Source organism: Pelobates fuscus, chromosome 12, assembly GCF_036172605.1.
Source record: "Pelobates fuscus isolate aPelFus1 chromosome 12, aPelFus1.pri, whole genome shotgun sequence".
Classification (NCBI taxonomy): domain Eukaryota; kingdom Metazoa; phylum Chordata; class Amphibia; order Anura; family Pelobatidae; genus Pelobates; species Pelobates fuscus.
The window spans coordinates 8233652-8258314 of NC_086328.1; the positions used below are offsets into that span (position 1 = coordinate 8233652).

General features: G+C 43.6%; 1 protein-coding gene across 2 annotated transcripts in view; it reads left to right on the top strand.

Annotated features, from left to right (window-relative positions):
- CDH13 (cadherin 13) overlaps positions 1-24663 on the top strand; it is a 535505-nt gene that overhangs the window by 108043 nt on the left and 402799 nt on the right. For both annotated transcript variants that reach the window (XM_063437863.1, XM_063437864.1), the window contains exon 2: positions 12985-13096. In XM_063437863.1, the coding sequence (XP_063293933.1) occupies positions 12985-13096 (112 nt within the window). The remainder of the gene's footprint in view (positions 1-12984; positions 13097-24663) is intronic.

Below are 24663 nucleotides of genomic sequence, written 5' to 3' on the forward strand. Positions count from 1 at the left end.
ACAAATACTGAAACAGACATACACACATGCATAGGGAGATACTGACACACACACACACACACACACACATATACATGCAGACATACATACTGACAAACATACATATACATTCCCCTACTGCATACTGATATATACATACATACACACACACACTATGGCATACATACATACACACACTGGCATACATACATACACTGGCATACATACATACACTGGCATACATACATACACTAGCATACATACACTGGCATACATACATACACTGGCATACACACATACCTACACTGGCATACATACACTGGCATACACACACATACACTGGCATACACACATACATACACACACCTCATTTTCAGCCACCCTCCTCTCTTACTTACCATTTTGTCGCAGGAGGGTGGCTGGGGATGATGTGAGTCGGCTGCCTCTCCTCGCTGCCTTTCTCTCCTCCTTCCCGCGCTGAGTGACCGGACGTCACTCCCTCCCAGCAGCACTTGCTTTCCGGCTGCATTTTCTTTTTAAAGGGGCCCGGTCGCGCTATTATAGCGCTGACCGGGCCCCTGAAGATAATCGGGCCCATTGGGTGGCCCTAAATGCTTGGGCCACCTGATGGGCCCCATCAGCGTGTGGGCCCTGGTGCAGATGCACCGGCGGCAGTTAAGCTGATACACGTGGGGACCGGGTGGCCGGGCCCCCCAGGGCCGCCGGGCCCGTGACAATTGTCACCGTTGTCATGCCCTGATGCATGCCATTATCCTTCCTCCACCAAACGTTGCAGTTGGCACAATGCAATTAGACAGGTATTATTCTCCTGGCATCCACCAACTGCCAAACAGAGAAGCGTGACTAGTCACTCCACAGAACACGTTTCCACTGGTCCAGAGTCGAGTGGTGGTGTGCTGTACACCATTCGATCCAACACTTGGCTCTGTACTTGGTGATGTAAGGCTTGCATGCAGCTGCTCGTCCATGGAAACCCATTTCATGAAGCACCTGCGGACGTTTTGTGCTGATTATGCCAGTGGGAATTTGGAACTCTTCAGCTATGGAATCCGTAAAGTGTTGGCGACTTTTATACACCATGGACCTCATCACACGGTGACCCCGCTGTGTGACTTTTCGTGGTCTTCAGATTCATGGCTGGATTGCTGCTCTTCCTAAATGCTTCCTACCACCAATAATACCACTTTTATTTTATTATTTTATTTATAAAATATTTTACCAGGAAAGATACATTGAGATTCCTCTTGTTTTCAAGTATGTCCTGGGTACAGTTGATAATTTCACAAACCAACTTATTGCAAAGATGACATCCTATCACTGTACCACGATTGAACTCACTGAGCTCTTCGACCCATTTTTCCCCACAAATGTTTGTAAATACAGACTGCATGGCTAGGCGCTTTATTTTATACACCTGTGGCAATAGGTCTAATTGGAACACCAGGATTAATTGATTAAGAGGCGTTTCCTATTCTTCTGTCCATATATGGTGTAACTTAGCCATGTTTCCCCTCTATGACAACCCTGACCTGAGGACGTTCTGCCTGTCTGCCTTCCCATCTAGGGTTCTGGTGGCATTTACATGGATCATTTCATTCACTCTCTAATAGATATCACTTTGCAAAGATTTTGCTACATTTCCGGTAAGTGTTTTCCAAGACAAAGACCTCCTTATCTATTTTTCACTTGTTGCCCCAGTCATTTATTGAGTGTGGTTGGATGGGTTTGTGTGAAGTGGGTCCAGTCTAACACACATGTTGGCAAACCATACTTGATGTGACATATTCTCCAAGATCAAGTCTCGCTGCATTGCACCCAATCCCCTGCATCAAAATGTAACAAACTCAGAAGTCACTTCCCCAACCCAGCTCAGGATCGCTCTCTACTGAGGACAAACCTGTGGTACATGAAAGAGATATCCAGGGTATAGGACAATTGAGTTCCATAGCCTTACTATGCCATCACTTGGGGCATCCACTGCCCTTTACTACTCAACTCCAGGATATTTACTGCCGTACTATATTGAAATGGTTTACCTCCTGCCTCCACTTTGTATAAACTACCTAAACTGAAAAACTAGAACACTTTCAGTGCTGATTTCTCATCTCCACTTCCCTTCACAAAATATTTATTTCTCTCTACCTATCGATATAATCCTGACCCCTTCCTCCGCTGCTCCTTTACACACACGTAACTCAGTGTTATTCTGTTTTTAATCATGCATGTCTGCTGTATATATACTGGAAAAAAGTGGCCGTAATGAGAAGTGGTGTGATAAAAACCCTGTACTTACAGTCACAGAGCCTACTGACTTTTAGATTTGTGCATTTGGTTTCTAGTTCCTGCTATAAAGCTCTTTCAAGGCCTGCACTTGGCACATTCTGAGCTCCCATATATCATTCCCTGAGAGACAGGTAGCATGCACATTAACTGTCCCAGATCACTCGACTCAGAATCCTGCGTCTCTTCTATTCCATATATTGTCTGATTGCCACATAATGATTAATACACTTCTCTAATTGTTTTATTAACCACCATCATTTGTGTTTTATTAAATGCTTTGTAGCTTTCTAATTTAATTCTAATTATTCACAACGCCGGCATAGCAAAGCCTGTAATTATTGTTTGTCCCTGGTACTTCTATTTTATTTTCAATGCTAAATTTAATGCATATTTCTGCAGATGGAAGCCAGTAGCACACATGCTGCTGCTATTGATTCAGGTGAATTATACATTTGGAACAGAAACAAAAATATAGAATTTGCTGCCAGATCTGTGTGTGCCTGCTCAAACAAAGAGACTAAAATACTAAACATAGTTACGGTATGTGTCTTTTCAAGACCCCACAATTGCACTTTGTTTTTCTATAAACATTATCCACCGGTAAAGGTTTAATACACCACGCATGCCAACAGTCCTGCATTTGGCATGACAGTAACGATTACAGGACTTTATTCTGCTGTCCTTGTTTATTGTTTTCCTCTGGTCTCATCTCTAAGGACTTAGCAGTCCCCGTAAAGAGGATAATCTTGATGATGGTAATATTCTCCCTTTGTCACTGAGCAAATGATGTTACCGGAACACCCCCATATTTGCCCCACTTCCACCTCTCAGCCCTATCAGTATAGTGGATAATATTGGCAAGTGCCCAGCTTAGGGGTTTGATAATTGTGTACTCCCACCATTTGACAGCCAGAGTCACAAATGTGTAAAAAGCATATATTGAGAAAACATATTAAGACACATTTTGGAGGTTAGCACTGTAGTGGAGCAGGTGTGTGTGGAGTAGCATTATTATCATTGTCAATGTGTTCAGCCAAAAAGGTGGATTTGTCGGCCTGGCATGCATACCTAGGAAAGCACCCATTTTAAGTATTCAGTTTGAGAAAAAAAAATATTCTGCAAGAGTTTAAAAATATTAACGCTATTAAAAAATATATATTTTAACCCTCAAAATCTCAACAGTAGAACTTTCAATGCTGGGCGGGGACAGTAGTAAGTCAGTATCCCTGATACGGAACTAAAAGGTTTCTATCACTAATAATAGGGGGTGGGGGAAGCACAGCTTCCTGCGACAATTGTAACACTTTCTGCTCAGTGAAAGTGGATTCAAATTACCAAATGCTTCAAATTGTTCTAAAAGCTTTTTTGATTTCTAGATGTGTTGTTTTTTTTTTTTTATTTATTTTGTTCTTATATTTTTGGTTTTGCAGTTTGAGTAACACTTTTCTGTACCTTTCAGAAGTTGCGGCCCAGAATTATTTTTCAGTGGAAATATAATTGTGGGAAGTATAGATAGAGTACAAGGAGTAAAAAAAAAATTCACATTATTTTAGACACACAGAAATATAAAATTGCATTGACTTTCACAAATAAATGTTCAGATAAGTATGGTTCTGAATAAGTAGATGGATGGAAATTGGTCCTTAGCTGTTCCAGTGGAATATGCCTTCTTTTAAAATATATATTGGGATAAAATAACTGTCTGAAATGTTTAAAACTGCATTTCCGTGTTGTTTAAAAGAGACATCAAACCTTTGTTTCATTGATCGAAAAGTTAAAAGGTAATAGGAGTAGGTGATGTGTAGAGTCCCACAAGGGGAAACCAACATCAGGAGAGCTCCACTGTATAAGAAATGAGGAAGGGAGGCCCTACCTATAATCAATCTAAAGATAAAAATAAATACTTTAAGCCCACCTCACATATTCAGCCATCACATCCAAATTACGCCCCGCCTGGCTCCACTCTATAGGTCAGGACAGGGGTTAAAAGAATAATAATAACATGTATTTATGTGGCACCTTTCTCCTAGTGGTACTCGCGACATTCTTCAGCTCTCGGAGCTGACCAGGTCGGCTATGTATATGTTAATGTTGCCCCATTGATGGAGCTTGTTTTGCCGACCTCGGACGGATGGGGTGTTGGGTTGGCCCTGCCGGGATTTGAACCTGCAGCCCTTCCTTTTTTAGCAGGCTTTGTGGTCAGGGATTTTGCCAGCTAAGCAATGTTATTGGCAGGGTGTGTCTTCACTATGTTTTTGAGATATAGAATATGTGACGACATGCCACACCCCTGGTAGACTGCAGAATAGAGTTTAGATACTCCGCCCCTCAGGAACTCCCACATTGAACAGCTGATGGCCATGTTTAATCAGCAATAGGTATTTAAATCGAACAACAAGCTGCTCATGTTCACAGGCTCCTGACAACGGCGTTTTGAACATGCCGAAACGCGGGTCAAGCGTTTGTTTTTTTTACTTTAATCTCTGCACTTGGTAGCACTTTTTTATTTTTGTTACCACTATGGTGTCAGGATCGGGACAGGGATCCAACACGCAGAGTACAAACAGTAGCCAGATACGTATACCGGACCTTAGAATGGCCGGACTAACGTAAGTAGTACAGTATAGAATAGTCAAAGACAAGCCGAGGTCGAGGGTAACAGAAGACAGGTAAGCGAGAGACAAGCCGAATCAAGGGTAACAGAGATAAGCAGAGTAAGGTAAACAAGCCGGGTCAAAACCAAAAGGGATAATAGAATACACAAGCACTGAGTGACTAGAACAAGCTAGAACCACGACAGGGCAATGAGCTAATGAAAGAAGCTCTGTTAAATACCCTGTTCAGAGCAGTAACCACGCCTCCGAGGCGTCCTGATTGGTCCTGCAGCAATTGACTGACAGGTCGTTCCGGGGGAGTGTCCTGATGACTACTTCCTGCCTAGATGCTGTAAAAGGCAGTCACTCCCTCGCGGCCGGCCTAGCATGACCGGATAGACCGCGGGGAAGGGAGCCATCAGACCGTCTGCATGGAGGAACAGCTAAGTCTCTACCTCTTTCGGAGGTAGAGACCACAGGTACCCTGACAGTACCCCCCCTCTCAGATACGCCCACCGGGCGGAATGAACCGGGACGAGATGGGAAGCGAGAGTGATACGCCCTGCGGAGACGGGGAGCATGAACATCCTCCTGAGGTACCCAACTCCTCTCCTCAGGACCATATCCCTTCCAATCAACCAGATATTGTACTCTCCCCCGGGAGATTCGAGAATCAATAATAGAGTTAACCTCATACTCCTCCTGACCCTCCACCTGAACGGAGCGAGGAGGGGCTATTGTGGAGGAAAATCTGTTACATATGAGTGGTTTCAGCAATGAAACGTGAAACGAGTTCGGGATGCGTAAGGTATTAGGAAGAGCTAAACGATACGCAACTGGATTGATACGGGTCAGCACCCTGTAGGGTCCAATATAACGAGGAGCGAACTTCATGGAGGGCACTTTTAAACGGATGTTCCTCGTGCTCAGCCATACCCTATCACCAGGAACAAAGACCGGAGCCGCCCTTCTACGTTTATCAGCGTGTTTCTTGACCAACATAGAGTTGTGCACAAGGATTTGTCGAGTTTGATCCCACAACTTCCTCAAATTGGCAACATGAACATCAACCGACGGTACCCCCTGGGAAGGAGAATCCGAAGGAAGAATAGACGGATGAAAACCATAATTCATGAAGAAGGGGCTTGAATGAGTAGAATCGCAAACGAGATTGTTGTGTGCAAACTCCGCCCAAGGAATCAAACCGACCCAATCATCCTGGTGTTCAGAAACAAAGCATCGTAAATATTGTTCAATTTTCTGGTTGGTACGTTCAGCAGCTCCGTTAGACTGAGGATGATAGGCAGAAGAAAAGTTTAATTTAATACCAAGTTGAGAGCAGAAGGACCTCCAAAAGCGGGAAACAAATTGGGAGCCTCTGTCCGATACAATTTGAGAGGGTATCCCATGTAGGCGAAAAATCTCCTTAGCGAATATCTCTGCCAATTCGGGAGAAGACGGGAGTTTAGGCAGGGGAATGAAGTGTGCCATCTTAGTAAACCTGTCAACCACGGTGAGGATAACAGTCTGTCTTTTAGAGATAGGTAGATCGACAATAAAGTCCATGGCCAAACAGGACCATGGTCTTTCTGGAACCTCCAAGGGTTGCAGGAATCCACATGGAAGCGTATGGGGTTGTTTGGTTTTAGTACAAACTTCACATGCAGCGATGAACTCCTCAATATCCCTCCGTAAAGCAGGCCACCAGAAGTCCTTAGAGATCAACGCGTAAGTCTTGCGAATACCAGGATGTCCCGCCATCTTGCTATTATGTAAACACTGTAAAAGTTCCAGTTGAAGAGCAGGAGGAACGAAATGACGGCCCGCAGGAGTCTGTTTAGGTGCTAGATGTTGCAACTTAATGATCTCGGCCAATAATGGAGAATGAATCCTGAGATTCGTATTAGCAATGATATTGCATTTCGGAACTATAGAAGAAAGAACTGGTTCAGGTACAGTAGAAGGTTCATATTGGCGAGATAATGCATCGGCTTTAGAGTTTTTAGAACCAGGTCTGTAAGTCAGTACATAATTGAAGTGAGTCAGGAATAAGGACCAACGAGCTTGTCTAGAGGATAAGCGCTTAGCCTCCCCAATATAGGACAAGTTTTTGTGGTCCGTCAAAATCGTAATAGGGTGTAGGGTCCCCTCCAACAAATGTCTCCACTCCTTTAAGGCTTTAATGACTGCTAACAGTTCCCTTTCCCCGATGTCATATCTGCTCTCAGGCCCAGAAAATTTCTTAGAGAAGAAACCACAAGGGTGTAACGGTTTATCCACCCCTAACCTTTGAGACAGAACAGCCCCAACTGCTGTCTCAGAGGCATCGACCTCGAGCAAGAAAGGCAGAGTCGTATCAGGATGGACTAGAATGGGAGCCGAGGCAAAAAGTTCCTTGAGAGTCTTGAAAGCACCCAGAGCCTCCTTAGACCAGAACTTAGTATCAGCCCCTTGTTTGGTCATATTGGTAATAGGCGCAATGATAGAGGAGTATCCTTTAATGAAGCGCCTATAGTAGTTGGAAAAACCAATAAACCTTTGGATAGCCTTGAGTCCTTTGGGCAAGGGCCAGTCTAAAATAGATTGAAGTTTTACAGGATCCATTTTAAAACCCTCCCCAGAAATCACGTATCCAAGAAAGTCTACCTGAGACTGATCAAAACTGCACTTCTCCAATTTGCAATATAGACCATGTTGCAGCAGCTTGTGTAATACCTCTCTGACCTGTCTATGGTGAGTCTCAATCTCCTTAGAGTGTATTAGTATGTCGTCCAGGTAAACGATAACACAATCATGCTGAAACTCCCTAAGTACCTCATTAATCAAATCTTGAAATACTGCAGGAGCATTGCATAGTCCAAATGGCATCACAGTGTATTCGTAATGGCCATACCGGGTATTGAATGCCGTCATCCACTCGTGACCTTGCTGGATTCTCACCAAATTGTAAGCCCCTCTGAGATCTAACTTGGTGAAGATTTTGGAGCCCTTAAGACGATCAAATAACTCGGTAATCAGTGGGATAGGATAGGCATTTCTGACAGTTATTTTATTCAAGCCTCGGTAATCGATACAAGGTCTCAGCGTGCCATCCTTCTTCTTAATGAAAAAGAACCCAGCCCCGGCCGGAGAAGAAGACCTCCTGATGAATCCCTTTTCTAAATTCTCCCGAATATACTCCTCTAGAACCGAGTTTTCCTGAACAGACAAAGGATATACATGGCCCCTCGGAGGCATAGTGCCGGGTAGAAGCTTAATCTTACAGTCAAATGACCTGTGTGGAGGCAAAGAATCGGCATTCTTCTTGTCAAACACTGCCCTTAAGTCTAGGTAAAGGTCTGGTATTTGTCTTTCTGTGGACTGAGTAGGATTCTCCGGTATGTTAATATTAGCTAATGGAGAAACCTTGCACAAACACCGATCCTGGCAGCCCTGGCCCCACGAGAGTATCTCTCCTAACTCCCAATCGATAATAGGGTTATGTTTTTTCAACCATGGGTACCCCAGAACTATGGGAACGGAAGGAGACGAAATGAGCAGAAGAGATAAATTCTCCACGTGTAGGATACCAACATTTAAATTAATGGGTATGGTCTCACGAAAGATAACAGGGTCTAGTAGTGGTCTACCATCTATGGCCTCAACGGCCAAAGGTGTCTCCCTTAGCTGGGATGGGAAATTGTTCTTACTAGCAAAGGCTTGGTCGATAAAATTCTCAGCAGCACCGGAATCTATCAATGCCATAGCCCTTACTACTTCCTTCCCCCAATTTAAGGAAACTGGTAGCAGAAGCCTGTGATCTTTATAATCAGGAGTAGAGGACAAAATAGAAACACCCAAGGCCTGTCCTCTAGAGAGACTTAGGTGCGAGCGTTTCCCGGGCGGTTAGAACAGTTCGAGAGTAAATGACCCTTGGCTCCACAATACATACACAAACCCTCTCTTCTCCTGTGCTGTCTTTCCTCCTCAGAGAGGCGGGTATACCCTATCTGCATAGGTTCAGTAAGCAAAGATATCGTGGAGTCAGGACTTGGAACAGCGGGAGCTAACCTAAAAGAAGGTCTCTGGTTCCTCTCTCGAGTGTTCTGTCTCTCTCTTAGACGTTCATCTATACGAGAGATGAACGAAATTAAATCCTCTAAATTCTCAGGGAGTTCTCTGGTAGCAACCTCATCAAGGATTACATCAGATAGGCCATTCAAAAATACATCCATATACGCCTGCTCATTCCACTTGATTTCTGCCGCCAGAGACCTGAACTCTAGTGCATAATCCACCAGTGTTTGGTTCTCCTGTCTCAGGCGCAACAGTAATCTGGCTGCATTAACCTTTCTACCTGGAGGGTCAAATGTTCTTCTAAAAGCAGCTACAAATGCGTTATAGTTATAAACTAATGGATTATCGTTCTCCCATAGTGGGTTGGCCCATCTCAGAGCTTTCTCAATGAGTAGGGTGATAATAAATCCTACTTTTGCCCTATCTGTAGGATAAGAGCGAGGTTGCAATTCAAAGTGGATACTAATTTGGTTTAAAAAACCACGACACGGGGGCGGAGCCAACAGCCGAACAGAGCGGTCGCAACTCCAGTGAGCTCCGTGGATTACAAGCTTATTTACAGTCAAACTACAAATTTCACCCCCCCAAAAATACAAAAAAGCAGGCTGATTACCCCGACAATCCAGACAGCATGGGGAAGAAGACCAAAAAACTAAAATCGGACGGGACACGTCCAGGCGCAAGTATCGGGGACCTGTGGCGGAGAGCGCAGGGGGCCCAGGAACCCCACATGGCGGACTACACAGACTATATGGACGACCTCACTAATTCCGATGACCCACTCTCGGACCGAGAAGAGGTGGCCATACCCGCTATAAAACAGCCGTCGCAACCCAAGATACAGGCGGACGCGGCACCGGTCACCAAGGTGGAGATGAAGGAACTGCTGGCGGAGCTCAGACGGGGCATCCAGGCCGACATGGCGGATATGAAGAAAAACATCCAGGGCCTGTCGGACCGTGTGGGTGCCGTCGAGCGGGAATCCAAAAGCCACACGCAGCAAATAACCGCGCTGCAGCGAGATGTAACCTCCCTGCAACAACAGTACCTGCAAACGGAACACAAAATGGCGGCGATGGAAGACACGCGGCGGGCCCAAAACCTCAAGATCCGGGGAATAGTGGACTCTATTTCGGACGCCGAGGTACCTCACCTCATCAGACGTCTGGTAAGCACGATTCTCCCCGCGAGACAAGCCAAGGGAATGAGCATTGAAAGCGTATTCCGAATACCCAAACCCGCGACAGCCCCAGCGACGGCACCCAAGGACATTATTGTTAAATTTCACAAACGTCATGACAAAATGGCAATAATGGCCGCCGCCAAAGGAAACACACCTTATACCTTCGAGGACATGTCCCTCACGTTCTATACGGACCTATCTAGAGGAACTATGCAATGGCGCGCATCCCTCAGGCCACTCACCACCTTACTCCGTGCACAGAATATAACATACCAGTGGCGTCCACCCCGCAAGTTACAGGTGCTCCATGGGAATGATACCTACCTAATCGCCGACCTCCTAGAAGCAAACAGGCACCTAGCAGCATGGGGCCTCCCCCTCGACGCCCTACAGCGGCCTAGCAGACCCGCCAACGCCCATACGTGGAATCCAGCCACATCAGAGACATTTGTTCCGAGGGGATCCCCCCAAACGGCATGATCAACGAGATCAACGACAGTTTCCATAGCCCTGGTTTGAAGATAATTGAACTCCTGACATTTTAATTAGTTTAAGTGACCTACTATAGCGAGAGACTGCCAGTTATATGCCAGGTTTTCGCTTTCTTTATGACGACTGTAATCAATCTAATCGCACGTCCTCATTTCTAATTCCGCAAGGTCGGCCTCGGTTGTTAATGCAACACGCTTCTCAGAGAAAGTGAAGCTCCATATGTGACATTATTACATTAAACATCAGGGCACTCATGGCTTCCTTATATGCAAACTGTTTTTGTTAACCATGAACTTTTCACTTTTGAAATCATTATTATTTTTATTTTTTTTAACCCCTTAAGGACCAGACTTCTGGAATAAAAGGGAATCATGACATGTCACACATGTCATGTGTCCTTAAGGGGTTAAAGACCCTAACCTTAACCAATATATTCTTTTCTTTTCTAAATTTTAGAATGTTTGATGTGTATTTGTGTATCATTGAACTCCACTGCATTAAAACTCACAGTGATGTGCATTGTATATTGGTTTATTATAGAGCACATGTTGCTTATCCACTACATCCCTCACCTGTGTAAGTTGTCCACTCTCTTTTTCCCTGGTGTCTCTTGCCAAATCCCTCCCTCCGTGCCTCACAACCCAATGTTGCATTCCTATTCCGTGCCTCACAACCCAGTGTTGCATGCCTAATCCATGCCTCATAACCCAATGTTGCATTCCCACTCCATGCCTCACAATTCGATGTTGCATGCCCACCCTGTGTCTTACAACCCAATGTTGCATTCCCACCCTGTGTCTCACAACCCGTGTTGCATGCCCACTGCATGAATCACAACCAGATGTTGCATGCCCACTCCATGAATCGCAACCCGGTGTTGCATTCCCACTCCAGAAATCACAACCAGATGTTGCATTCCCACTCCATGAATCACAACCAGATGTTGCATTCCCACTCCATGAATCACAACCCGATGTTGCATTCCCAGTTGCATTCCCACTCCACAAATCACAACCAGATGTTGCATTCCCACTCCACAAATCACAACCAGATTTTGCATGCCCACTCCATGAATCACAACCCGATGTTGCATTCCCACTCCACAAATCACAACCAGATGTTGCATACCTACTCCCTCCGTTGTGTCATTTGCTCACTCCCTCCACCAGGTCTCTTGCCCACTATATCCCTCTCCTGTGTTGCTTGCCCAGTCTTCCCACCCATGGGTTGCTTGTCTACTCCTTTCTCTGAGTTGTTTGCCGACACTCTACCTTATAATTACCAAATCCTAGATTCAAGAATACCCAGTGTGTATTTATCTTTTAGCTTGAGCCAGTCTAGTTCTGACATAGCTGCTGTGCGTTTTTTGTGCTCCCTGCAGTGTGAGATCGCTATTGTTAGGCTTGAAGAAAAATATCTCTACAGCTAATTATTCATTTGCAGTAAAGCACTTTCATGTTTTAAATGGTTCAAAAAAATACTGATTCAAGTTCAGCCATTGCAGTCTCCATGAAAACTGACTTGTGTCTTTGTTTATTTTATGATTGGTGTATGTCAGTATTGAATGTCACCTTCTGTTCTTTTTTTACCAGACAATCAATAAAGCAAACACCATGTACAGCCATTCAATAGGTATTTGTTCAATAAAAGCAAATGAAAAAAGTCTGTTTTACTGAAAGACAATGGAAAATGAAGGCATCGTGACACATTTTCTGTTATTTATTCTAAATAGAACAATTTCTTTCAACTTTTAACAAGTGGAATCACAATAAATGGCAAGAATGAACAGGAGACTCATTTTATGTTTTTAACCTATTAGTCTGCCTTTATAGTTAGAATTCAGACAGTATCTGAGCTGTACTAGGATAGGTTGCAAAGGGGTTTAGCCTTAAATGTTTGCAAACAGTTAACTGATTCTCCAATTTTCAGCAAAGGGATAAAATAAAAAAAATGAAAAAACACAAATTAACAAATTAAATCCTTGATTTTAACTAGCTAAACATCACCTTTTACATGACGGTGAGCAAATGAATGACTGAATTATTTCAAACAAGCGACTCATATTTGACACATGATGAAACTCAAGTGTATAATTCAAAAGTTTTAGAAGATCTGTCCACATGCCCCATGCCAAATTCAAGACTTCCATCAGGATAGATCTTAAGAAATGAGATACCTTTGATATCTTTGCGTATTATTAAATGTGGCCCACTATTGACTGGTCGAGGGCACAGCGGTTCTTTAAAATTATGTTTGAAGCAGTAGAGTTTACAATGCAAGGTTTCTAGAAAGTAAAAAAAAAACCTGCGAGGCTCATGAAATTCCATGTGATTGCTTCTCGGTTTGATATTCAAACGATCTGTGTTTTTTCCTTAGGTGCTGATATTTGCTGTTGCAAAGGATTTACAGTGCGCCCCTGGATTTCAACAGAAAATATTCTATGTTGAACAGCTGCCTGAATTTACCGAGGACCAGCTAATTCTGAATGGTAGGGAGATATTCAGGCTTTTTTTTTTTTTCCCAAGTAAATTAAGTTAAATACATTGATTGTTTTTTTGTTTCTTAATGTGTGCAGCATTGTGTTATGTTTTCAAATGGATTTCTGTCTATCGTAATTTTCTTTGCATTTTGCTAGCCATGTCCAAACTGTATAGGCTTTGGTGACGTAGAGAATTAGCAGTTGTCTTTCTGCGTGTACACCAGACCCTGACTTTCTGGCCTCCCAGCAAAGGGCGGTGTACCAGAGGCATCTTTCTGTTCAGCAAGTACAGTTTTGATCACAAAGGGTTTGGTTTTTAAGGCTTGACTTAACTGTTATCGGCATTAAATTTACCCTGGCCTGGACGGATTACATGTCAATCCCATAATGTGAAGAATTTGAAGCTTGGGTAGGTGTAAGGACAACACAGATATGAACAGATAACCATGGGTCTGGTTAAATATTCATGCTCTTTATGCAAATCCTATTTTTTTCCTGTGATTAATACTTTTTCAACATAAAAATGGCTTCACAGCAGTGGCGGAACTACCGCGGTTGCAGCTGCCCTGTGGACCCCTGCGACTGGGTGCCCACCGGCGATGCTGTTAAGGCCACACGATGGAAATTAATTTCCAGGGGGGTCCGATCAGCGCTGCAGCTCTCTAACAGCGTAACCTGGCCCCCTTTGATAACATCAGAGTGCAGGGAGGAAGAGACTGCCCTGGTCACTTCCTCCCTTCAATCACAGAGCCCATGCGGGAGGAAGAGAAGAGGGAGTCATAGTGGGAACTCTGACCCCCCCCATCAGACTGAGCCACTGGACCCCAGGGAAAGTCATCCTTATGCACCTAAATGTAGGAAACATGAGGGTGACATTTCACATGTATCTCTGTGTGTGTGTGTGTGTGTGTAGGTATGTATATGTGTGTGTCTCTGTTTGTGTGTGTGTGTGTGTGTGTCTGTGTATATGTGTTTTATGTGTTTGTGTTTGTATGTGTGTGTGTATTGTATGTGTGTGTGTGTGTCTCTGTGTGTGTGTGTGTGTGTTTCTACATGTGTGTATATGTATGTGTCTCTGTGTGTATGTGTATGAATGGGTCTCTATGTGTGTGTTTGTTTGTTTGTTTGTATGTATGTGTGTGTCTACATGTATGTGTTCCTGTATGTGTGTCTGTGTCTGCGTGTGTCGGCATGTGTATCTGTTTGTCTGCATGTGTGGGGAGGGGGTGTGTGTGTGGGGGGGGCAGGGCCGTATGGGGTTGGTGGGAACATATGAAGTGGGGGGTAGACGTGTGAGGGCGTCCCAGGGCAATTTGTGTACCAGGGCCCCATGGTTTCTAGTTAAGCCTCTGCTTCCCAGTGTTTCATCAGGAAAGGTTCATTTAGTTTCCATATAATTTAGAACTCCGTTGTGCTCATTTCATTGTCCAAGAGAAGGAGGAAAGATTGAGTTTACCCTGCTGGGAAGTAAATCTCAGGCAGTGAGGTTTGAACTACAGATACTGCAATTTTTGTGTCAAGTTGAAGTCAAAACAAAATTTACTATAAGTTAAAGTAAACATCCATGATGGAGTAATTAAAAATTATAAGTTAATATTATATATATATATATATATATATATATATATATATATAATATAATATAAAAATGTAAAACATTCATCAGTCTTGTGCAAACTCAAATGATTAATTTACCGTATATACTCGAGTATAAGCCGACCCGAATATAAGCCGAGGCCCCTAATTTTACCCCAAAAAACTGGGAAAACTTATTGACTCGAGTATAAGACTAGGGTGGGAAATGCAGCAGCTACTGGTAAATTTCTAAATAAAATTAGATCCTAAAAAAATTATATTAATTGAATATTTATTTACAGTGTGTGTATATAATGAATGCAGTGTGTGCGTATGAATGCAGTGTGTGCGTATAAGTGCAGTGTGTATGAATGCAGTGCGTGTATGAATGCAGTGCGTATATGAGTGCAGTGTGTGTGTGTATGAGTGCAGTGTGTGTGCGTATATATTAATTGAATATTTATTTCCAGTGTGTGTATATAATGAATTGTGTGTGTGTGTGTATGAGTGCAGTGTGTGTATGAATGCAGTGTGTGTGAGTGCAGTGTGTGTGAGTGCAGTGTGTGTGAGTGCAGTGTGTGTGAGTGCAGTGTGTGTGAGTGCAGTGTGTGTGAGTGCAGTGTGTGTGAGTGCAGTGTGTGTATATGAATGAAGTGTGAGTGTGTGTGATGCAGTGTGTATGAATGCAGTGTGTGTGAGTGCAGTGTGTATGAATGCAGTGTGTATGAATGCAGTGTGTATGAATGCAGTGTGTGTATGAATGCAGTGTGTGTATGAATGCAGTGTGTATGAGTGCAGTGTGTGTATGAGTGCAGTGTGTGTGAGTGCAGTGTGTGTATATGAATGAAGTTTGAGTGTGTGTGAGTGCAGTGTGTGTGAGTGCAGTGTGTGTATGAATGCAGTGTGTGTGAGTGCAGTGTGTGTGAGTGCAGTGTGTGTGAGTGCAGTGTGTGTGAGTGCAGTGTGTGTGAGTGCAGTGTGTGTGAATGCAGTGTGTGTGAATGCAGTGTGTGTGAATGCAGTGTGTGTGAGTGCAGTGTGTGTGAGTGCAGTGTGTATATGAATGAAGTGTGAGTGTGTGTGATGCAGTGTGTGTTTGTGTATGTGTTGGTGGGGGTGGGCATTTAATATATTATTAATTATTATTATTTTTTTTATTTTTTTTATATTATTTATTTTTTGTATTATTATTTATTATTTAATTATTATTAATTTTTTTTTTTTAATTATATATTTTTTTCGTCCCCCCTCCCTGCTTGATACATAGCAGGGAGGGGGGCTCCTTCCCTGGTGGTCCAGTGTCATTGGTAGTTCAGTGGGGGGGAGAGGGGTGCTGGCAGAGCTGTACTTACCTTTCCTGCAGCTCCTGTCAGCTCCCTCCTCCTCCGCGCGGTCTGTGCAGCTCCCTCTGTCAGCTCCCAGTGTAAGTCTCGCGAGAGCCGCGGCTCTCGCGAGACTTACACTGGGAGCTGACCGAGGTGCTGAACGGACGGCGCGGAGGAGGAAGGAGCTGACAGGAGCTGCAGGAAAGCGAAGTACAGCTCTGCCAGCCCCCACAGCCCCCAGTCTGTATTATGGCAATGCAAATTGCCATAATACAGACTATGACTCGAGTATAAGCCGAGTTGGGGTTTTTCAGCACAAAAAATGTGCTGAAAAACTCGGCTTATACTCGAGTATATACGGTATTAGAAAAAACAGAAAAGTGATATAGTGAACCAGAACTTACAGACACACACGTATATAAATAAAGCTTAGTTTCTCCAGGTGCTATATATATTTTTGTGTACTCCTTATTTTTGGATCTTCTTGCTAGAATTGCACTCTTCTGGACAGTGGTCTCAGATGCCCCACCTGGAATCTGATGAAGCCACTCCCTGAAATTGGGGGTTACAGCCCCGATTGCTCCTAACAACTAACAACTTGGACTACTAATGCCTTCACTTTATGTTATGGTCTCTGGGTATTACCACTGCAGTCTTCTGTTCCTTGTCTACCACCACGATGGTCCACGTTCAGCCCTTATTCTGTGGAGATATTTTGGTAAACAATCCCAGCCCTTTGCTCAGTCCCTGCTAACATCTTGTACCTGGCTACTATGTGCTGACTTGACTCAGATGCCTCTTTGCACCTTGTCTAGTGTGACAGACCCACTCTTCTATTGATCTGGTGGTGAGTGAGTGCCTGTTTCTGTGCTACTAGGAGAAGTGCCTCGGCGCTGTCTTTTAGTCCTGCAATCCAACCACTAGGAGTATTTTGTTTTACTTGCCATGTAACCTCCATGGAATCCTTCCAACTTTTCTGCATCCTCTATCTGTTGTTGTTTTAGGCATTCCTTTTGCAGTTCATCTTTTGGAGCCATCTTCGTGATGCTCTGTGTTTCATCCATATCATTTAAACTGTTAGTGGGTTCTCATTCCATACCCCTACCCCCCATGACACCTCTCCTGCAACTGTCAAAAATAACCTAAGTTCTCAGTTAATACTTTTCTTGCAACCTATTTCATTACCCCTACTTATACCTTTTGTGTCACTATACCCAGGGCCGGCCTTAGGGGTGTGCGAGCTGTGCGGCCGCACAGGGCGCCATGGGAGCAGGGGGCGCCGTGCGACTGACCGCTCACACATGGCCGGCCGGGATCAAAATAAATAATTAAATATTGTGGCGGGGGCGGAGCTTACTGAATGGCAGGGGTGGTGCTAAAAGTGCCAGGTAACTGCCGCAGCCTTCAGGAGCTGCACTGCCTCCACAATGAACAGAGGTAACTGTGTGATTGTGTGTGTGTGTGTGTGTGATTGTCTGCCTGTCTGTGTGTGTGTGTGTGTGTGTGTGTCTATGTGACTGTCTGCCTGTGTGTGTGTGGGGGGGGGGGGGGCTGTCTGCCCCTGTGGCTGTCTGCATGTAAGTATGTGTGTGTAAGTCAGACTGTATGTGTGACTGTGTGTGTGTGGCTGTCTTCCTGTAATTGTATGGGAGTGTGTTTATCTGCCTGTAACTGTGTATATGTGTTACTGCCTGTAGCTGTGTGTTTCTGCGACTATCTGCCTGCGACTGTGTGCATGCGGTGTATTTGACAAGTGTATATGTATAACTGTGCATCTGAATGTGGGACTGTGTGCACATAACTCTGCAAAAATATACACCTTCCTCCCCCCCAAAGCTTAAATGCATATTTTTATTTGAATTAAATGCCCATCACACACAGCCAATAAACCTAGCAGAAATATCACATACAACCAATACACGTATATCACACACAGTTAATACACCCATTACAAATATCACACACAGCCAACACATAGCATACATATCACACACAGTCATCACACCTATCACATACACAGACAACACAAACATTACATCATATTATAGTGAGATGTATTACAGTGGAGCTCTGGCATCATAGGCGTGCGCACGGGGTGTGCCGGGTGTGCCTGGGCACACCCTAATCCCTGCGGCACGCGCTATGGATTGAGTCCTGCAGGAACAGTGTTCCTGCACTTTTTTTTTTTTAGCAGGAACGCCGTTCCTGCAGGCACTCAGCGCCCCCAAATGTCCCCCTTCCTCTCCCCGTGTTCCCCCTGTCCATATCAGCCGCAGCGAGAGAGCTGTGTGTTCTGTCTGCTCCCTCTCGCCGCGCGCCGTTTGCTGATGCTGGGAGCCGTAATATGACGGCATATTCCGGCTCCCAGCTACTGTAGACAGCCCGCGCTGCGAGAGGGAGCAGACAGAACACACAGCTCCCTCGCTGCGGCTGATATGGAGAGAAGCTGAAATGGAGAGAGGCGCCCACCCCACTGGACCCCAGGGACAAGTCCACGCCAGCACTCCAGGTAGGGAGGCTGGGTGGACAATGTTTTATTAAAAACAGTAATTTGTGAATGTGTGTGTCTGTAAGTGTGTGTATGTGTGTCTGTGAATGTATGTGTGTGTGTCTGTGAGTGTATGTGTGTCTGTGAATGTATGTGTGTGTGTCTGTGAATGTATGTGTGTGTGTCTGTGAGTGTATGTGTGTGAATGTATGTGTGTCTGCGAATGTATGTGTGTCTGTGAATGTATGTGTGTCTGAATGTATGTGTGTGTCTGTGAGCGTGTGTGTGTCTGTGAATGTATGTGTGTCTGTGAATGTATGTGTGTCTGTGAATGTATGTGTGTCTGAATGTATGTATGTGTCTGTGAGTGTATGTGTCTGTGAATGTATGTGTGTGTGTCTGTGAGTGTATGTGTGTCTGTGAATGTATGTGTGTGTCTGTGAGTGTGTCTGTGAATATATGTGTGTGTCTGTAAGTGTGTGTGTGTGATTGTCTGTGAGTGTGTGTCTTTGAATGTATGTGTGTGTGCCTGTAAGTGTGTGTGTGTGTCTGAGTATGTGTGTGTGAGTGTATGTGTGTGTGTACGCTTATATATATATATTATATATTATTTTTTGGGGGGGGTGGGAATCTTGGGAGAGATCCCACACTTTATTCCCCAGGACTTGACCCCTGCCGGCAGTGGAGATCTCCGGATCTCCCCTGTCGGCTCATGCAGAGCTGGCACTATCTGAGTGCCGGCTCTGCTCTTAGCCTCCATGGGCCGGCGGGGACATCAAAGATCTACCTCACCAGCCCACAGCAGCATGGAGGGAGGCAGGAGAGGACCCGGGGAGCTCTATACAGAAGCTCCGCCAGGTTCCTCTCGCGAGATCTGAGTGTTGCCGTGGCAATGCTCAGATCTCGCTAGAGTGAACTCTAGCCCTGCAGGCTAGAGTTCACTCTCCCTTGGACAGCAAGGATCCCCCCTCCCTACATAAGGTAAGAAGGGAGGGGGGGGTTATTTACTAATCTGTCCCCACCTTCACAATCCCTCCAAACATACAGCACCCTAACACAAACAGCGCGCACATACGGCACCCTCACATACACAGCACACAAACAGCACCCTTACACACACAGCACACAAACAGCACCCTTACACACACAGCACACATACAGCACCCACACACACAGCACACATACAGCACCCTCACACACAGAGCATCTTCACACACACACACACACACACACAAAGCACACTAAGAGCACCCTCACAAACACACACACACAGCACCCTTACAAACACACAACACCCTCACACACAGCACACTAACAGCACCCTCACACAAACAGCACACTCACACACCGCACACTAACAGCACCCTCACAAATACATGACACAAACAGCACCCACACACACACATATCACACAAACAGCACCCTCACACATACAGCACACTAACAGGACCCTAACACACATACACAAACACCCTCACACACAGCACACTACCAGCACCCTCACACACAGCACACTACCAGCACCCTCACACACAGCACACAAACAGCACCCTCACACACAAACCGCACCCTCACCCACATAGCACACTACGAACACCCTCACACACACATCACACTAACAGCACCCTCACACACACACACAGCACCCTTACACACACAGCACCCTCACACAGCGCACTAACAGCACACACACACAAACAGCAGTATATGTATGCATGTGTATGTATGTATGTTTATATATATATATATATATATATATATATATATATATATATATATAAAGGAGAAAGTTCTTGCACTCACGCTGTAATCCGCCTTAAGAACCGGGTGCTTTGCCAGGGCTTGATTATCCAGAAAATCCAACAAGGTAGCAGCACTCACGGAATAATTTTAAAATCCAATCTTTATTTAGAACATGTTAAAATGAGATCGACGTTTCAGTCCCACAAACAGGACTTTCCTCAGGAAAGTCCTGTTTGTGGGACTGAAACGTCGATCTCATTTTTACATGTTCTAAATAAAGATTGGATTTTAAAATTATTCCGTGAGTGCTGCTACCTTGTTGGATTTTCTATATATACCCATTGTACAGCGCTACGGAATTTGTTGGCGCTATATAAATAATAAAATAATAATAATAATAATAATAATAATAATATATATATGTATGCACACATGCGGCGTGTGTTTGTGCTTTAGGGTGCACACCCTAATGCAATATGTCTGGCATATAACATGCACATTACTCTGTTTTAGAGTTAGGGAGCTTGGTGATACACTAATAGACACATTACTTAGAGTTCTATTGTGGTGTAGTGTATGATCTTGTCACAGAGCTCCACATTACTGGGAGTTTTATTGTTGTGGAGCTCTGTGATAAATGGAGAAGTAGCGCATTACTACAAAATGTTATTTCCAAAGAGGTCAAGTTAAATAAATATAATCCAGAGCTCCAAAGCAAAACCACTCACAGTATTATGTGACATACTTAGTCTGCTCCTCTGTAATGTAGGGGAGGCAGTCTGGCACTTCTGTTGGCTGCAGACTATAAGTAGCTGTCTTCCTAGCTCTGCATAATCAGAGCACTGCCGCATATTACAACAGGACACTGCAAGTCCCCGAGCTTGTGAGACAGTTACGCATAGTCTGTACCCAGTGGAGGGGCAGACCAGATTCAGATCAGCATGCCTCTCTCCCAACTAGGTAACAGGAAAGAAGGAATAAATATTTGTTTTTTTAAATCATTATTAATTTAATAAATCCCCTATACAATCAGTTCACTCCTATACACACACTCTACATGAATGATGGGGGGGTAAGCTGTGAAGAATTTTTCGCACAGGGCGCCTAAAGGCCTAAAGCTGGCCCTGACTATACCCCACTCTCTCTAGCATGTAAGCTCATTGAGCAGGGCCCTCAACCCCTCTGTTCCTGTGCGTCCATTTGTCTGGTTACAATTACATGTCTGTTAGTCCACCCATTGTACAGCGCTACGAAATTTGCTGGCGCTATATAAATAATATAATAATAACAATCCAGGCATTGACACTCATCAGACCCCAACTGCCTTCCTTCCGTCTCGTGTACAGTCACATAGGTAACAGGTGAAGTGAATAACATTGATTATATCGTTACAAAGGCAACAGTTAAAAGGTGGGATATATTAGGCAGCAATGAACAGCCAGTTCTAAAATTTTTAGATCTGGTGGATGGGCGGGTGTGTGTGCAATCTTTACTTGGCTACAAGATGGCAGCCGGATACATTCTATGGGAAGAAGGCATGCCGCAACTAACCAATACTATTAGGCAGGTAGTTTTAATACTGTGGATGATCAGTGTCGAAATGTTGCTGTTTTTTGTTTTGTTTTGTTTTTTGTTTCTTTTTTCAATAAATCTGCCTGTGGCTTGAACACCTAGAGGTGCCTGGTGCTCTGTTTGCCTTATCGTTGTGGGATTGCTGGTCCTGCTCCAGTGCACCGGGTGTCTGCTGTGACTTAGTGCGGCTCCTATCTTCAATTTTTGTAACATATCATGTGTTGTTGTAACAAGTAATGCAACATAATAGAAGGGAGTAACAGATACACTAGGCCAAGGGAGCAACACACTGTGGAATAATAATATTAAAAAAATAACTGTTATGCAAACTAACTGTTAATTACCCACTGCACAGCACATTTCAACAGTTTAGGATTTATGCCTTTCACAGTCTTGTTCCTGTGAGGAGACTGATGAAACACAACTGACCTCACCTACTCATTGCACCTTTTATATGTTGGTGTCTAACATGTTCCTAATAAAATAAATTTAATTACTTTTCTTAAAGGGATTCAGCCCATTTGTTTTTTTACCATTAATCTATGCATCGTTTTGGTGAAATTGCTTTTACATATGTAGATGAAAAATTCTAGGTACCAGACAACTGTTACTGCCTCTTCCAAGATGTGGTGGATGCATTACACAGAGTTTGGCAACTTTGTTAGTACATAGATTAACCCTTTCACCAGCAAGCACTTTTTGATTTAAAAATCCTTAGCAAATCTAGCAAATAAACCTTTCAGTAAACAGACATTTTGTGTGTAGATTGCCTTGGAGACAAAGATTAAGAGACAAAAATGACTAAAAGTGGTTTATATACATTATAGCTATTAGCAAGGACCGTGGAGGCAATGCTGAAAATGGCAACATAATGTGAAAAAAGTATAACCACATACTCTAAATACAGTTAAATCATATTTTTCTAACATAAAACTTCTATATTATGTTTATCAATCTCTGGACTGCTAATGCAATGCTAACAGTTAAATGGGGCACTATAGTCACCCAGACCACTTCAGCTCACTGAAGTGTTCTGGGTGCCAGGTCCCTCAGGTTTTAACCCTTCAGATGCAAACTGCTATGTTTACATTTGGGGTTAAGCCATCCTCTTGTGGCTGTCTTCCGGACAGCCACTAGAGGTGCATCTGCGACGTTGGAGGCTTCCATCGCGCAGAGCGTCCATAGGAGTGCATTGAGAAATGTTTTTTTGCAGAAAGCTAGTTGACATTAAAATAAGTTTTTCTTTGTAGAACCTGACCTTATCCATTAAAAAGAAAAGTCTCACTGTATGATATTGAAATCGATAGACTAGCGAATGCCCTTAGAATGTGTTCGCCATTGTCTTTGTCTCCCTCCCCCACCTTTTACCATTGGTAACAGAAGATTTTTGCATGTTCACAATCAAATTACCAAGGATCTTAACAAAGTACCGTTTTGTTTACATAGCTGCAATAGCTTTGAAAATTACATTAGCACTTATAAAGGAGAACGGAATTTAATCTTATCAGAGTTAAACATCTACGCAAATGCCATTGTAAATGAATAATTTACTATTGATTATTTGCCTTTAAAAGTCAGGTAATAATTGATAACATTATTTTTTTTTATTTTTTTTTAAAAACTTATTTGGATAGATCATAAAGCAAAATATTTTTTTTTCGCCTGCAAACAGAATAAAATATTTCATAATAGCATCTGCATTCGTCCCTGATCCTCCCTCCGACAGTAAAATAAATTCTGACAAAAACAATCGTCTTCAGGGTTTTATTCTTTTATATCAGTCTGAAATAGGAATGTTCTATTTGCACAAAGTGGTTTAAATTGTATTGTTAGCTGAAGATACATCCATAATATGTTCAAATAAAAATGCAATCAACAGGCTCCACTATTTTACAGTTTAATATTAATAAGACTGTGGCATTGCCCAAAGGTAAAGGATTAAAATCGATGGGGTGTCTTTACAATACTGACATAAAATCTCCTATTTTAAATCGCTCAGTTCACCGGGTACATATAAAATCTTTGCGGAACTTATATATCTTTGTAAGATGACTTTAGGCAATCACAGCAGACATTAAGCCTAGTTGTTTTGTTTTTTTACCGAGAAGTAATCAGACTGGTGAGAGAAGTCAAAAAACGAATGGTAAGGAATGCTGCAAAGATGCAATCCATGCAGGACTTGGGGGATACATTCGGTACTCTGCCTTCATTTTATTCAGCAACATTTAATTGGTTAATTACATGCTAATTAGAGTAGTCCCGAGAGCCACACACATTGCGATCAATGTTTTTTCAAGTAGTAAATGTAACTCTTGGGGCGCTAGTTTGCTCAAATTGTTACAAGACAATTATGTACCCTCTAACCCCATAAGAGTAACATTGCTGTGGGTCTCCATGGGTGTTGGTGAACAGTTTATTGGGAGATGTGGAGGAGGCTGGCTGTGACATGAAGGAAGTATTTGTTTGAAAATGGCATTAAACAACCAAAGAAGTCTTGTGATTTCTGTTTGTTTGCCTTTAACGTGCCTGTGACGGACCGCCTGGCACCTTGACCGGGAACCTCTGTCAATCGCTGCTTCCTAGTAATCCTTGAGTACCATAAGCACCAAACCGGACACCATAACCACTGCAAACCCCACAAACCGCCACAGCTTGGTTGGGGTCTCGCTGTCCTTCACCCACCCTGGACCCAAAACCAGGATCCCGCTTCCAGTGAGTAAACATCTAGTCCAGAGAGCAAAGCAGGCTGCTCTTCCAAGAGCAATCGTTGTGATCCAAGGGAGTATAGTGATTATAGCAATCCCCAGAGGGAATATAGCTCTCCAATCCCCCAAACACGAGCCTAGATTCCATGAAGGGTAAAAAAAATCTCA